Raw genomic sequence first — 17,538 nt, 5'->3', positions numbered from 1 at the left:
ACCTGAAAACTAGAGCCAAGCCCAAACAAGATTAGCCAATTTGCAGACCTGCAGCTTAAAGCAAGGTCACCACAGTCGATGTGCAAAACTGAAAGCTTGAGAATAATACTCATTGTTCTAAGTGACTGAGTTGAGGGTTATTTGTTATGCAGCCATGGCTGAATGAGTTATTATCATTAGTTTTACAAGCCAGCTACAGCTTGGACATTTTGGGGGCTTTAATGGTAAATTTTAAAACGTACTCCATTCCATTTTTGGACAACTCTCATTCTAAAACTCAAACAAGAACTGTTGTCTTTCTGCTCTAGGATATATAAAACAAGCATCTGTTCATTCACTCAATCGCCATTTACTGAGCACCTACTATGTGCAGATACCACACTAGGTGCTACAGAAACATATGCTTCAGAGACATCTGCATTTAATTCCTGCAGCTAAATCATCTTTCGCTGCCTAACATGCTGGTTCTTAGAAAGCCAAGTTGTGCCCTGTGATGCCTGAGTTCTGGCCAGGGAGGAAGGCTGGCATGCCACGATCACCAGTGGAATCCACCAAAGTCTTTAGCCAGGCACGTGTCTGCTTAGCAGGAAGGCTGTCTGTGTCCAGCATCCTCTCAGCCCTGTAGAGAGTTCTACAGCCTCCGAATTGCCACTGATATTCAGAATCCAAAGTGCTGCCATCTTTTTCCTGGCTAAAACCCAGCTCACACCTGGGATGAGAAAGGCCGTGAGTTGCATCCCTCTCACCCTCAGGCTATCAGCAATCCTGGTCTGTAACAGCCAACTTCTTTCCTGAGGCTCGAGGGAATCACAGAGCAGTCTGTCTGGAGACTCCTGCAATAGCTGATGCTGTTTAGAACCTGGCAGGGGCAGGGATCAAGGACCCGGCCGCTCTTTTATCATCCCTTCGATGTAGGCCATCTAAGAGTCTATTATCCAACCTGAGCCAACTGGCAAAACTCCAGGTCAGCACATTTCAGAGTCAGACAGCCCCTCAGAAGCCATTTCACCCGTGCTGCCCTCACTACCCTCTGCCTCGGCCCTGGGGATAAAGAAAGGGTTTACTCTGCAGATTATTCCACTAGGACTCCACTGCGAGCCTGGGAATAATGGGCCTCGGGTACAGCCTGTGTACAACTTTGTAGAAAGCATATTTCTCTTCTTAAGTGAAACGCGGAACACGGTTACATAAAAATAACTGGTGAGTGTTTATTTCTTCTGAACACTCACTTGGTTTCTGGAAATGTTAAATGGGTGTCCCTTCAAGTTGGAATTAACGCACAGAGAGCTAAGACTGGGGACCTCATAGACCTATCACAGCACAGTTACCTCAAGCATTAAATTGGCTGTAAATCTCCACGTGGACTTCCCGTCACACTTCTGAGGGCAGCTGTCACTGCCAGTGTGTGCGACATGAGACACTCTCATCATGGAGCTTGAGGCAGCAGGGCGGCACCTCATGCTACTTATTTGGAAACCACACCAATGTAACGCCGCTGCCTGCCACTCTCAGGACAATGTGGGCTTCTGTGTTAATCATGTCATTTTATTCTCCATTTTTGATGCTCTGACACCTTGGGGCCTTGATGACCCTGGGGGGACTGCCTCTCCCAGGGCTAGCTAGCTCCTCAACAGTCAACCACTCCCCTGGGAGCCTGTCTCTTTGATGCAAGCTAGCCAGCCCACAGCCCAGATGCCCAACTGCCTCCTTTATGGACTCTTGCTCTCTAGGCCATGATCCACCTGCCCAAACCACCCCACGTCAACAAGACACAGCTCCTATATGCCTGAGCCCACTGACATGATTCTGAGTCGCCAATCCTATGGTGGCTTACTCTCTCTCATCCATTCTTTCTCTTGGAAAATCATAATAAAAGCTCTTGCCCACAGTTTTCCCCTCTCCTTGACCAACCCTGGTACAGTATTTGTCTTTCTCTGACTTATTTCACTAAGCATAATAATCTCTAGGTCCATCCACACTGCTTTAAGTGGCAGAATTTCATTCTTTTTATGGCTCAATAATATTCCATTGTATATTTATACCACATCTGCTTTATCCATTCATCTGTTGATGGACACCTGGGTTGCTTCCATACTGTGGCTATTGTAAACAGTGCTGCTGTGAACACTGAGGTGCATGGTATTTTATTCAAATTAGTGGACTTCCGATCCTGGATAACTCTCTGATGATAGTCAACATATCAGCCTTGGATACTGAACTTGAAGAGGACAAAGTACAAGTTAATTTGACAATTGGGAGTCAAAGGGTGCCTTTGTCAGCTGAGTTATTCGGACGAGGGCATCAGCTGCATGGAGACAACCCTTCCCAGTCCCTTGTCACCCTGCTTGTCTCCCAGAGGGATGTGTCAGGAAGGATCATTTCAGCTCAACTCTATGGGGCCCTGAGGTGAATGCTCCAGAGTTTGCTCCTTGGTGGTTTCAGACTTTCTGCTTCCAGCCTCAGCAGAAAATCCCAATCTCCTTTCTCCCATGTGACTTTCAAACAAATCAAGAACATTCATCACCATGGTCCACCTCTGAGTTGCCCACTCTAAAATTCTGATAGATTCATTGATATAAGCATTATCAGATTTCTTCTACAATTCCTCACAGTGCTTTTGAGTTCATAGAATGCCTTGTAGTTATTTCCTTTCCCATATAGTGACTTAAAAAAAAAATTTGGCTGCACAGCATAGCAAGTGGGACCTTGGTTCCCCAACCAGGCATCAAACCCACGCCCCTTGCACTAGAAGTACAGAGTCTTAACCACAGGACCACCAGACACATCCCAGTGGCATCAACTTTACTTGACATAATCACATGCTGAGTACCAGTGATACACTAGTGACTGTTTAACAATGGACTGTCATAGGGGAATAAAAAAGCCCTAGCTTGAAGTGTTTGCTGATTTCTCTAGTGTAAATACTCACACCTTGGCTGGGTTGAAGCTACTGACTTGAAGTCACTAAACGCTAAGTTGGCAGGACATGTGCACAGTTGGTCCCTATGAACCAGCACAAGCTGACTCCAGAACCCAGCACCCAAATGTGTTATGAAAAACCTCATCCTTTAATAGTTCTCAGAATACCAAAAACTCACTATGAGTCCATGGTGAATAACAAGTGATTAAGGTATTTGAGACCCAGCTGAGCAGCAAGATCTTGGGAGCTGATAGCATTGTACCTCTTCTGTTCAAAGCCGACTGCTAGGGCAGCAAAAGCAGGGATCAGGCAAAAAACCCGGGCATGTACCACAGTCATTAAAGCTGTACACCGAAGGGACAAAGCTCATTCCACTATGTAGTGGTCAAGCACTTTGTACGTGGGAAGTATTCCCCCACAGTTTATTCCTCAAAGTAACTAACTACAAGGCTCACACCTCAAGCTTCCCCAATGCCTCTGAGATAAACATCAGCTTGAGGTAGGCATTTTTGAGCCTCGATGTTGTTTTACTTCCCTTTGATCATATTTATTATTTACTGATGTCATCTTGGCTTCCCTGATAGCTCAGTTGGCAAAGAATCCACCTGCAATGCAGGAGACCCTGGTTGGATTCCTGGGTCGGGAAGATTCGCTGGAGAAAGGATAGGCTACCCACCCCAGTATTCTTGGGCTTCCCTTGTGGCTCAGCTGGTAAAGAATCTGCCTGCAATGCAGGAGACCTGGGTTCGATCCCTGGGTTGGGACAAATCCCCTGGAGAAGGGAAAGGCTACCCACTCCAGTATTCTGGCCTAGAGACATCTTATGCTAGATATTTTTCTGTCGGCTCTTTTGAAACTCTTCCAGGCTATCAATTAATAAACAAATCCACATAAATGAAAAGAATGAATGAATGATACGCAAACACTTGGTAAACTGCGTAACAGCTGTTGTTATGACTAACAGTAGCCCACCCATCACATACCCCTGCTTTCAGGGTCAACCTCAATGGCATTCACCTCCACTCAAATGCCCAAGAGGGTCCTAGATAAGCAAAGAGGGCTAACAGTCTTTATCATCTGGATGGTTATGAAAATAGCAACCATTGATTGTCTACTAAGTGGCAGATATTTGTCCTGTGTTACAGGAGAAAACATTAAGGATATAAGAAAAATCACAGCCTCTTTCCCTCAGATTTGTTGAGTGAAAAAAAAAAAGAACAGAGGTAGGAATAGGAAGAGGGACAAAAGAGAAGCACCCACATAGGTGGGATGCTGGAGACTGTCTGGGAGAGTTTGGGAGAACTGAGAGGAACTGAGGACACGGAGAGAAAGAACCTTCCAAGATGCTCAGGTGTGTTTGAAAGACGAAAAGAGGCAGGTTCTGGGGCAAGTACTGAGAACTATTGCTGTGAGTTATAAACTGATCTTCTAAACAAGAATTACACTTAATCTTCTAGCTGGCAGATATTTTTCTGTCATGACAGTACACCAAGACTGGACCACATGGCGCTCCAGTTATACTGGGTATAAAATATATTATCTCCATTACTTAAAATGGTTCATCAGGGTAGGCATTTGTATTTCCATTTCATGGATGGTGAAACAGAGGCTCAGAGAGAATAAGCAACTGTTTTAAGACCAAACAAACTTATAAGTGACTGAGCCAAGACACAGTCTCCTACTAGGAAAATAATAACGTTGAAAATAATGAGTACTAATTTCTCTTTTCAGAATATTAAATACAAAAGCAAAACATTATCAGGGAGACATCTGTATACAAGTGATGAGGGGGATGGCTAGTGTAAGTGCTCCAAAGAGTGAAGAAAAATTCTCAGAGATTCTCCTAGCCCAGGTGTAAAAGAGCTGAACATTGACACCTGCACACTCATTCCCCCTAATGGGGTATATGCCAACCCCAAGAAGTAAGCTGTGGCAGAGACTTTTCATAATATCCCGGTATCTATCACCCAGCACAAGGCTCTTCAAAATAAAGATGACCTCTGGCACTCTGGTGGTGGGTAGCATTGAATCACAGTCTCAGTGGAAGTGGCATGCCCCACTCTCAGAAGGTCTGTCTCTGCAGGGAAGGGACTTTCCCTTTGTCTTTCCACCTTCCAGTCTGGAATGTAGGCATGGTGGTCAGCCATCTTGGACCATCAGAACAGGGGTATCTCTCTGGGTATGCTAGAGCACCCCAATAGACACACCCTGGGTCTCTGACTACTGTATGAGGAAGAAGTAAACTTCTCTCGTCTAAACCACTGTTAGATGGAATCTCTGTTAGAGCAACCCAACCTTCCTTTGAACCTGACAACCCAGTAATTCCACTTCTTGGTGTACATCAAAACAATGGAGGGCGGAAACCTATCAGAAGACAAGACTCTTCACAGTAGCTTTGTTCCTAACGGTCAAAAGCTAGAACCAACCCAAATATCATTCATCAATGGGGAAGTGGATAAATCAACTGTGGTATATTCATCTAGTAAAAAACTGCAGAGGGGTTCCTGGGTAGCTCAGCTGGTAAAGAATCTGCCTGCAATGCAGGAGATCCCAGTTTGACTCCTGGGTCGGAAAGTTCCCCTGGAGAAGGGATAGGCTACCCACTCCAGTATTCTTGGGCTTCCCTCGTGGTTTGGACAGTAAAGAGTCTGCCTGCAATGAGGGAGACCTGGGCTCGATTCCTGGGTGGGAAAGACCCCCTGGAGGAAGGCATGGCAACCCACTCTCGTATTCTTGCCTGGAGAATCCCCATGGACAGTGGAGCCTGGCGGGCTGCAGTCCATGGGGTTGCAAAGAGTCAGACACAACTGAGTGACTAAGCACAGCAAAGCACAGAATACTGTAGAGCAGTTAAAAAATAAAGTACTGATCCACACAACAACATGGATGCATTTTATGGACATAATGCTGTAAAATACATTTGGTATGATTCCATTTATGTACGGTCAAGAACAAGCAAAACTAATCTCTGGTGACAGATGTCAGAATAGTTACCTCTGGGTGGGATATACGGACTGGCAGGGGACAAAAGAGAAGCTCCTGGGAGTGCTGACAAGGTTCTTTGTCTAGATTGGTGCAGAAGTTACACGCTTGAACAGCCATGCTTATAGGTGTTGTTACAATGCATCTGTGTAATACTGTAAAATCTGTTTCCTTAAATCCTCTTTTTTCCATATGTTTTTCTTCTAAACAAGATGGAGCAAATTCCATGTTAAGGAAAAGCATGTGCAGACACACACACACACATGCACACCCCTCAGAACAAGACAAAGTTCAAACACCACGGAAAACATAGTCAACTCACTACAAGTAATTGTGCCAGACACACAATGGAGAAATTAATTTATGGCTGCATATTGAAAGAAAAAAAATAGATTACTTCCAAAACCCAGAAAACACAAGATGTCTCTCAGGAAACTAAGTTTCCATGGAGGCAAGGCCATGAGTCAGGAGAAGAAAAAAGTCATGTCAGGGGCAGGCAAAGTTTGTCTTCTCTTCCTTAAATGTCAGTGTCCACTGACCACCAAGTCATCCCCACGGCTTGTTAAAGTAAATGTCACAAAAAGTTATGGACACCACCAGATTCATCAAATGCACTTGAAGAGCTTACTGGGGGGTGGGGATTTTTTTGTTTTTATTAAATAGACAGTTTGCATTGCAGTGAGAGGTTTCTAGCTCACACCAGCCAGAAGGTCATTCCTAACATGGAATGGGTGGTGCATGAGATGTTTTCATTCTTAGGCTGTGCTCAAAATAGGAAGAATGTGGTGTTTAAACTTTAAGGCAGCTTCCTCGCAATGCATTCACCTATCTCAGCTGGCACACATGAATCCACAAGAGTACACAGCAGTGTGTGCTAAGGAGGTCCATCCACTCTGCTCCACAGTGGAGGAGACATATTTAAAATCACATATATCATGAATGCAAAAATCATCATGGTTCTAAAGTCAAGACTTCCAAGTAGTTCTGTATTTGAAAACATGTACCTGCCATACTATCAAGGTATTAATTCTCTTTTCTTTACCACCAGGAACACTTCAGTGGAAAAGTTTGAGAAGTACTATCTAGAACTGCACAGTCTACTCTGGTATTGAAGTTCAAATTTAAATTAACTAAAATTGCAAATGAAATTAAAATAAAATTAAGGCAAGTTAAAAATCCAGTCTCTCAGTTGTGCTAACCACATGATCAGTGCTAAGTAGCCAGCCATAAATGGCTGGTGGCTATCATATTGGCACAGATATGGAACATTTCTGTCATCATATAAAGTTCTATTGGACAGTGCTGAACTAGATTACAAAAATCTGGTTAATCTACAGCAGTGCTCCAAGATCCTTCCCCCCTAGCTTGAGAAGAAGAGGGGAAAGTCTGAGGTATCAGATAGACTACTGGAGAAACTGACCTCAATTCCACGGTCATATTAACTGAGAGTCTACCAGGTTTTAGGTGTTGGGAGAAAAATTAAAAACAAACAAACAAACAGGTATAGACCTCAGGAAACATCTTCCCAAACCAAGGATTGAACCCAGGTCTCCCACATTGCAGATGGATTCTTTACTGTCTGAGCCACCAGGGAAGCCCAAGAATACTGGAGCGGGTAGCCTACCTGTTCTCCAGGGGATCTTCCCAACCTAGGCATTGAAACAGGGTCTCCTGCACTACAGGCAGATTCTCTACCAGCTGAGCTACCAGGGAAGCCCTGTCAGGAAACATACCCATCAATTATTCTAATACAAGAACCTAGTATCAGACCTTTTGGTCAACATCACCTTCAGAATACTTCTCTCCACACTACTCAGAGAACAACCCCGAATAGCTTCGCTCTTAAATGAGGCTCATCCATTAGTAAAGCAGATAGAAAAGGAGTATTAACAACTGGCACAGAATTCATCTTGGGGGTTAGAGTTGTGGTCCTGATTTGAGTTTGGAAAATCCCTTGGAAGTTACTGGAAGTGAACTGGGAGATTCAGTGCAAAATGGTCAAGAGTAAAGTTACCAAAGATCTGGAAAGTTCTCTTCATGATACAAAAGATGGATGCTTATTCTCAATAAAGAAGGATACAGAGGCCTGGAAGAGGCAGCAATGAGAAGGGAAGAAGGAAGCTGAGAAAGAAACACTTCATGGTGTTAAAAGGAACAAGGCCATTACATGGAAGTGCTTTTCCAACTTGCCCACACCCCATCTTGAATCTTGAGTTGGTATATGCATACCCATATACCAACATGGCCAACATGGCCACCATGGTCTACATTCAACATGGGACATCTTTCTGGACCTTCCATTTTACTCCATCATATGAGGACTGACCCAAGGACATTTTAAGAACAGGGATACTGGCAGTTCAACATGACATTGTTCACCATGGAGGATTGTTTGCCAAAATAGTCATGGTAATTGCCCTTTTTAGTTTCCACACCCAATACAAAATTACTATGCAGCTCCCCTCATCAAGAGGTGAGACTATTTCTCCTTCCCATGAATCTAGGTTTATCTTGACTTGTTTAAGCCAACAGAATGCAGCAGAAAATGTGTTATGCCGCATGTAGCCTCAAGAGGTCTGTTCTGACTCTCAACTTTTATTCATGAAGTGAATATGGAGTGAAATGGAAGGTTCTAGAAGATGTGCTTCCTGATGGGCCTCCTTGCTTCCATCCACCCCTCCCCTGTCTCAGTATGTCCTCAGCACAGCAACATAAGCCAGAATAGGTCCCTTCTTTGTTAAAAAGCCCTTCAGTGGCTCTTTGTCTCATTCAAAGTAAATGGCAAAGGACCTACAATCACCCAAAGGTTCTGTGTGACCTGCAGTGTAGCCCCCACCCCAGCACTTCATGCCTCATCCATTCTGCTCCTAGCACACAAGAGCAAAGCCTCCTTGCTTTTCCTTGAACATGCCAGGCACACACTCCTGCCTCAGGACCTTTGCATTACTGTTTCCTCTGCTTGGAACTGTTTGCTCCCAGATCTCCACATAATACATTCCCACCAGATTTTTACTCACATGTCAACTATTCAATGAGGTGTCCCCCAACTGCTTGATTTAATATGGCACCCTCAGCAATCCATATCCTCCACCTTTATATTTTTCACAGCATTCTCAGCACCTGACAAGCTATACAATTTACGTATTCTGTCTCTGTTGGTCTCCTTAGAATCTAGCTTCCTGCTTAGACTGTAAGCTCTGTTGGCAGAGATATGCATGTGCTTTGTTTATTGTTGTATCCTCAACACTTAGGACAGTGACAGGAACATAGAAGCAGCTCAATAAATACTTGTTCAGTGAACAAATGAATAAAACTTAGCTATTGGAGCAGATCCTGTCAGTGATCCATACATATCCCTCAGACCTTTCAGGTTAGCACCAGTACATTTTCAACAGCCAGTGTGCATCTCTGAGCCTGAGGGCCAATTTTCCTGAACCAGTACTGTAAAAGGCCACTCAGACCATGCACAAGGTGGACTGGAAATGCTGGCAAACTAACGCCCCCAGAAGCAGCCTCCAACCAATGACTCGGGAAGTGAAGTGAAAGTCGCTCAGTCCTGTCCAACTCTTTGCAACCCCATAGACTATACAGTCCATGGAATTCTCCAGGCCAGAATACTGGAGTGGGTAGCCGTTCCCTTCTCTAGGGGATCTTCCCAACCCACGGATCAAACCCAGGTCTCCCGCATTGCAGACAGATTCTTAACCAGCTGAGCCACTAGGGAAGCCCTGATTCAGGACGGCAGAGTATAAATACTCCAGCTCCCTTGCCCCATGCAAGAGATAATTCTCCTGCAGGACTAAGCTTGGCAGTACCCCTCCATGGGCTCCCCCCTTCCCTGTGTCATAGCCTCATGATGTACTAGTATTTCCAAATACCCCAAATAAACTACCTATGTGCTTAGTCACTCAGTCGTGTCTGACTCTTTGTGACCCCGTGGCCAGACTCCTAGGTCCTTGGGGATTTTCCAGGCAAGAATGCTAGAGTGGGTTGCCATGCCCTCCTCCAGCAGATCTTCCTGACCCAGGGATCGAACCCAGGTTTCCTGCATTGCAGGCGGATTCTTTACCATCTGAGTCACCAGGGAAGCTTATACTAGGCTCATTGTCTCAAGTTTACTTCCGAGAGAACCAAAATCAAGACAGCTGAGAGACCTGACTGACTGCACACTGAGTGAACATCTTCTGAGTCCCCACTATGTGCCAGACCCACAAACTGACCCCAACAGAAGATGTCTAATTCCTGCCTGATGAGCAGGGCAGAGGGAGACTAATGAAGCTGTTATGAACTATATGACCATCCTCACTACATACCATTTTCCAAGAAAAGAAAGAGAAGGATTAAGAAGTTCATTATAGCTTTCCTCAACAGCTGTCCCAGAGCCCCAGTGACATGTCTTCAGCCCATCTTGAAAATTAAACAAAGGCTGCCTTGCTTTTCCTTTAGACTACTGATCAGATTCATCATGTTACCTAACCCAGCTAATCTCAAGCATCCTAAAGCTCTGAAAACTGTGGTCCTTCCCTGCCAATTCTCCCACACACACTCCATCCTCCCTTGAGTCATTCCCTCTGGTGGATAAATCAGAGTTCCGAATTCTCTTGTGATGCTGTAACAAGCTGGCAATGGTCATGACATGTACCAGGGGAGGGCATCAGATCAGATCAGATCAGTTGCTCAGTCGTGTCCGACTCTTTGCGACCCCATGAATCGCAGCACGCCAGGCCTCCCTGTCCATCACCAACTCCCGGAGTTCACTCAGACTCACGTCCATTGAGTCAGTGATGCCATCCAGCCATCTCATCCTCTGCCGTCCCCTTCTCCTCTTGCCCCCAATCCCTCCCAGCATCAGAGTCTTTTCCAATGAGTCAACTCTTCACATGAGGTGGCCAAAGTACTGGAGTTTCAGCTTTAGCATCATTCCTTCCAAAGAAATCCCAGGGCTGATCTCCTTCAGAATGGACTGGTTGGATCTCCTTGCAGTCCAAGGGACTCTCAAGAGTCTTCTTCAACACCACAGTTCAAAGACATCAATTCTTCGGTGCTCAGCCTTCTTCACAGTCCAACTCTCACATCCATACATGACCACAGGAAAAACCATAGCCTTGACTAGACAAACCTTTGTTGGCAAAGTAATGTCTTTGCTTTTGGAGCCCCTAAATTGGAAATAATAAGATTTCTCTCTTAGAGGCAGCGTGAAATGAGAGGCAAAGAGTGAGGCGGCTGAAGATAGGAAAGGGATGAGGAGGGCAAGAGGGGAAATGAGGTAGCTGGGGGCAGCTTTAACCCAGTTCATGCTAACACACTTTTAGAGGTGTGTGGGAGTTAAAAGTGTGCGCATCCCTGTCTGAGCACAGACACACATGACACGCACAGCTGTTAAATTACAGATAATGAGCTGAAGAAGCAGAAGAGGTCTATGGGAAATGTACCTGTCTAGTGATCACAGACTACTGGGCATTTACAAATACGCAGGGGAAATGCTTAGGAAGAAGCAGGATCATGATGTAAACGTAGCCTAGAGGACACAACTGAAAAGAGGAAACAGAATCACCAGATGGATGGACAGATAGACACACAGAGAAAAATCAGAGTCAAGCTCCCAGGGACCGATTCGGCAGTTAGAGGAGGATGAGACAGCACTGTGCAGACCTCAACCACTGTAGGACTGAGGACACTGGAGGCTGTGGATTCACCCTTCTCTTCCTCTCCCTTCCTCTCTCCCTTCTCCCAACCCCTCAATCTTTCTGTGTTCTAGACATTAGGGTTCATTCCAGAACAGGAAGGAGAGGAATTTGAGAGGACACATACCCTCCTCCTCACTCTCCAGGTCTAGGATGATGGCACTCGAAAGGTTTAGTGTTGCCAAGTCTGGCTGGGGGCTGATGGTTAGAGCAAGACTGAGATGTGATGGTGGATGCTGTGGCGGGTTGCCCAGACACCCTGTCCTAGATGGAGGGCTTCTACCCCCAGCTACTGGGAGTGCTGGCTGCTGTTTCCTGCTCTGGGAATTGCCATCTGTGAATGGAGCTGCCTCCCTCAAGGTTCATTCCGTCCCTTCCCCAGAGGCAACCTACACCCAAAGACTGGTCAACTGGTGGACATGGACGCCCAATCTCCTCACCTCAATTTGGTATGACTCCAAAGGGTCAACTTGCCTCCAGAGCGGACGTCTCCACCGTGCGGCATGGCCATTCCAGTCCTCCCCTGCTGGTCCCCTTACTTCCCTCCAGCCTGTGTTGATCCTGCCAGCTTCCCCAGTTTCCTGAACACAAACCTCTGTCTCAGAGTATGGCCAGGGAACCCAGATTCAGATAGTTTCTAGGAAGAAGCCCAGCATCCTGAAACCATCTACCAACTAGATCCTTCACCGAGTTTAAGGCTTAAACACACCAGAATCCAGTAAAACCTAGCTTTCCCAGCATACAGAGATTTGCATTAGATAAATCACCTAGTGGTTGGGTTCAGGAACTGAAAGAAAGAACAAGGCAAACTTTCAGTTCCATGTGAGGCTAGAGGGGCCACCATCGTCCTGAGATTTCAATTCATTTCAATCTTCAGTGGCAAAGCTAGCCTTAACCACCAAACGTGGCACCTAAAGCACTATCCAACTGAACTGTAATGCAAGAAGACAAGCCACATCTGTAACTTTACTTTTTCCAGTGGCCACATTTATTTTAAAGTAGAAAAGAAAAACTGCAAAAGAATCTGGTGAAATCAAGCTTCATAATGGATTTTAACTCACTGTCTAAAATACTATCATTTCAAAATGTGATCAATGTAAAAAAAACACTAATGAGGTATTTTGCATTCTCTTTTTCATATTTTTTTTAAATTTTATTTTATTTTTAAACTTTACATAACTGTATTAGTTTTGCCAAATATCAAAATGAATCTGCCACAGGTATACATGTGTGTCTTTGAAATTCCATGTGTTTTTCTTACACCCAAAGGACCTCTCAATTGGGGTGATAAATTTTCATCAGAAATATGGATACTTGACCTGTATTTTGATTTCATGAAATCAACAGCTGGAAAAGTAGATTCACAATACCAAAATTGCTCTAAAGATACTAAAACTTTTCCAAAAACTGAATCAAGTGTCAGTCTTTTAATTTACATTGATTAAAATAAAATAACATTTAAAATCCGGCTCTTTAATCACACTGGCCACATTTCAAGCACTCAGTAGCCACTAGTGGCTAGTGGTTGCCATATAAGACATTACAGCCTTAGAGTTCTTGACAACTGAATATTCTGGTCAGCAGTAAAATGGTTATTAAGCTGAGAAAAAAACAATCAGGTTACTCTTCCGATGGGAAGAGTCATCCTCAGTGAACCGGCTTGCTTGTATATGTCAAAGAGAAGTCGTCCAGTATAAATGGGCTACTGTTCAAGAACACTACACTTATTTCTACATGGGCTCTATAAAAAGAATTCTATCACTACAGATTCTTTCCCACCACTTACTAAGTTGGGTTCTCATTTTCCTTCTGGTATTTGTCAAGATTTTACTAGCACACTCATGCTTCCTTGCCTGGCTTGATATTCTTGATATTGTCTGGTAAATAAATCATGTGTGTTTATGCTGAAACTTTTCACTCTCTGCTTATCATTGGAAAATTCGAATCTTCCTTAGTCGAACTTATACTTAATACACATTGTTCTCTGACACATTTGAAAAAGTAGAACATAACCTGTTCCTCCTGCTACAGCTGGTATCTGGAACTTGAATGCCATTTGCTAAAAGAGAACACTGCCTTAGTATTACACACTGAGGGACTGACTAGTGAAAACAGCTCTGCATATAGTGGCTACACCATCCCACTGGATCATTGTACCTGGAGTCCAGAGAATCCAGACTGACTCCCACAGGACTCAACAAAGTCCCCTATCCTGAGTCTGTGACTGTCTAGACACTGGACCCAAATGCCTTTGTACACAGGACCTGCAGGGAACACTTCCTATATTCACAGTTGGATGGCACTAGGTGACAACCACTGACCTCTGACCTTGAAAGCTGTCCTGCCTCACAGACAAGGTGTTACTTGTATCTGGAATCAAAGGAGGTTCCAGCTGGAAGGAACATTAGGAATCAACTCATCTCTCACTGTGCAACTCAATGGTGGGAGCCTGAAAAGCTGAATTGGGTGAAATGTTCATCTTTAGGAGGGCAGTACTGGTCTACTTTTTCATTATCCTCAACAGCCCAAATGTATCTGTCTGGTGCCATGGCTCCCACCCTTGCTCTTCATGTCTCTCTTTCCCCCTTTCACTTTCTCTTTAGTTCTTTCTTGCCCCCAATTTTCCTTCAAGTCAGAGACCACCTCTCCAAGATGCAGAATCCTCAGTGCTTTCCCTGATCACATTTCACATAGCAACTAAATGCCTTGATCTTAACACAAGTGGACATGGTGTCAGGGGACTCCTGGGGAAAGTCAAGCCTATCGGATTGCAAACCAAAGCCAGAAGGAGACATGAGAATCTCCAAACAAATTTATGACCACTTCTCCACCACTTTATAAGGCAGGGTTCCTCAGATGACATTTCTCCTGTGAAACCATTCAGTGTTCTCTGGACTACAACTTTACCCCAGAGGTTAAGGGTTTTAAATAGATATTAGGCTGCCCTGCTCCCCAAGCACACACCTCCACTTGTGAAGTTCCATGCACAGGATTCTCCTGGTCCACACAGGTCTATTTGCTACTGGCTTCTGTGCTCACTGGGAGAAACAGCCCTTAGCGCTGCACCTTCTTACCATTTCCTTCTGACTCCACTCGTTTCCTAATTATAAAGATAGATTTCCTGTCTTATTATTCTAGCATAGTTAGATTTCACTGAGAGCCAGAGAAAAGAGCCTTGAAATGTGGTTTGAACTTTATCATTCTAGTGTAACCTTCATCTCCCCATAGCTTTAATTACAACAGTAAAATCATATAAGCAACACTGCAATTAATAGAAGACATTTGTAGGAAGGGCATTAACAAATGATACTATAATAACAATCATACTCACAGGTTAGAAACCAATCCAAAGGAACTGAGATGCTGTTGAAAAATAGCTTAGTTTAAATGATAACTGGATAATCTGTTCCTTTTTAAAAATCGAAGTGTTGCTCTTTTGCACTCCAGTGGCTCATGTAAAACCAGGAGGGCCGGAAAGGGAAAGACTTAAACCACGGACTCCCAAACATGGAGGTTCAAGGTCTAACTGAGTCAGCAAGCCTCATCACAGTTGTGGTTGGCTACGGTCTCAGCGCTCAAACAATCTTTAAAGCACGGAGATAAAACAGACATATACAAACCAAAGTAAATAAATACAGAGTTGGACAAGAAGAAAGGCATCAAATAAAAGTCTCGACCAAACCAAAAGCTGGTTCTTTGAAAAGTCTAATGAAAAGATAAACCTCTGACGAGAACAATCAAGAAAAAAGAAAGAATGCAAAAATAATATTGGAAATGTAAAAGGATATGGCACCTAAGAATTTCCCCCATTCAGTGTCAGTTCCAGCTACCTTCTTTGGGTATCAATTTTCTGAATTTTCAAGCCAGTTTCGTTAATTCATTCAGTATTTATTGGTGTGCCCAGGATGCACAATGATCAAAAGCCTACCTTGTCTGTGAAATGATATAAAACAAACAAAGCAAATCAATTTATCACATGCCAGGTAGCAGAAATACTTGGAAGGAAAGTGATGCAGGTCAGGAAGTGGAAAGCAATGAAGAGTTAATTTGATACAGGGAGGTCAGAGAAGGTCTCTGTTAATTTGGTGACTTTGAGCAGAGCCCTGGAGGAAACGAGAAACTAAGACATGAGAATATGTGGGAAAGAGAATTCCAGCTGGAAGGACAGTGAGTGCAAAGGTTCTGAGGCATACTGAGTAGGCCAGTGTGGCTAGAGCGCAGTGAGGGGGGTGGGGTACCTGAGCGGGAAGAAAGACAAAATAACGGCTGCTGCTGCTAAGTCACTTCAGTCGTGTCTGACTCTGTGCAACCCCATAGATGGCAGCCCACCAGGCTCCCCCATCCCTAGGATTCTCCAGGCAAGAACACTGGAGTGGGTAGCCATTTCCTTCTCCAATGCATGAAAGTGAAAAGTAAAAGTGAAGTCACTCAGTTGTGTCTGACTCTTCACGACCCCATGGACTGCAGCCTACCAGATTCCTCTGCCCATGGGATTTTCCAGGCAAGAGTACTGGATTGGGGTGCCATTTCATTCTCTGAAATAAGGGCTAGTAATATTAATCATGCTTATCTCCCAGGTTTTGAGCAATACTCACAGAGGAATGAGCATGCAGAAGGGCTAAGACAAAGGGTTAGATCCTGCTCTGAAATGGGCTTATAAAGGGGAAGAAAAGAGACTAAGGGGATCATTTTTATTTGGGCCTGTCTCTATGATACTGTGGCTCCTTGGGCAATAGCTTTACCAGGGAAATGAAAATTTGGACCAGAAGGGTCAAACACTGTGACCAAAATGTATCGCACTGGCTCTTGACAGTCTGTGAGAGATTGTGAAATGGAGTGCATGGGAGCAGAATGTTCTGGTTTGGATCATTAAGGAGAGGAGTCCTGGAGTCAGACTGCTTGGGTTCAGCTCTCTTTTAGATGTCTGTGCTTTGGAATGTCACCTAACTGCTTTGCCCTTTAGTTTTCTCAGCTGTAAAACAGGAAAAAGGACATGGTGGCTTCCTAGGACTGATGGGAGGGCTGAGTGAAGAAACAGCCATAAAGAGCCAGCACCGTCCAGGCGCATTGGCCCTCCCAAGGCCGTCATGGAGGCCTGTTTTCCCCTCTCTTAACCAAAAGCATCTGTTTCCAAACCCCTTTTTTTTTTAAAACTATAGAACTTGTTCTTAAATATTGTGTGGAATTCTAGCATTGTCTCTGAGCCAGATAAAAGGGGCACTGCTCCAGTTGAAGGCAGAATCAGAAAAACACCAGCCAGGTCTATGTTCTGAGAGGCCCCATCCAGGCCTAAACTCCCATAACTACCATCACCTACAGAAGATGGCAGGGTGGGAAGAGAGGAACAAAACAAGATTTCTGGCTAAATAATCCCTCCTGAATGATCCAGAATTTCTTCTTTGGGATATGTATCTATCCACAAGAAATATAAACATATATTCTCCAAAAGTCATGGACAAGAATGTTCATAGAATCACTCTTCGGCATAGTCTTAAACCAGAAAAGACCCAAATGCCCATGGACAACAGGCTGGATAAATAAATGCATTGCAGCCTATTTCCGTGATGGAATGCCATATAGCGATATGGATGAATGAGCCCTGCTATATCCACGACAGGCTTGAATCTCACAAACATATGTGGAGCAGAAGAGGCCAGCTACAAAAAGGCACATACTGTATGATTCCATTTATGTGAAGTACAAAAATAAGCAAAATGAATCCATGGTGTTAGAAGTCAGAATAATGATTTTCCTATGGGCAGGAGGGAACAATGTGCCCCTCTCCCCACCCTGCCACGTGACTGTCCAATCAATCCAGAAATATTTCTAGCTAAGAAAAAATTCCTTGTGTGGACTTTGTTTGGTTTTGTTTTCTTTTTTGCTTTTTCTGTTAAAACTACACTATTCAATTATTGGGTTAAGAGCCAATTAAGTAATTAATCAGTAAAATGG

General features: G+C 44.2%; 1 protein-coding gene across 50 annotated transcripts in view; it reads right to left on the bottom strand.

The window, feature by feature from the left end:
- NHS (NHS actin remodeling regulator) overlaps nucleotides 1-17,538 on the bottom strand; it is a 505,180-nt gene that overhangs the window by 242,004 nt on the left and 245,638 nt on the right. For 29 of the 50 annotated variants that reach the window (XM_055564127.1, XM_055564142.1, XM_055564128.1 and 26 more), the window contains one exon: nucleotides 12,027-12,167. The exons of 20 other annotated variants lie outside the window; for them this stretch is intronic. In XM_055564127.1, coding sequence (XP_055420102.1) covers nucleotides 12,027-12,167 — 141 coding nt within the window. Of the gene's footprint in view, nucleotides 1-12,026; nucleotides 12,168-17,538 lie in introns of those variants that run through there. One more of the 50 variants, XM_055564165.1, reaches the window with a different exon arrangement.

Source organism: Bubalus kerabau, chromosome X, assembly GCF_029407905.1.
Source record: "Bubalus kerabau isolate K-KA32 ecotype Philippines breed swamp buffalo chromosome X, PCC_UOA_SB_1v2, whole genome shotgun sequence".
Classification (NCBI taxonomy): Eukaryota; Metazoa; Chordata; class Mammalia; order Artiodactyla; family Bovidae; genus Bubalus; species Bubalus kerabau.
Note: the sequence above shows the minus strand (reverse complement) of the source record. Positions and strands in the feature narration are given on the sequence as shown.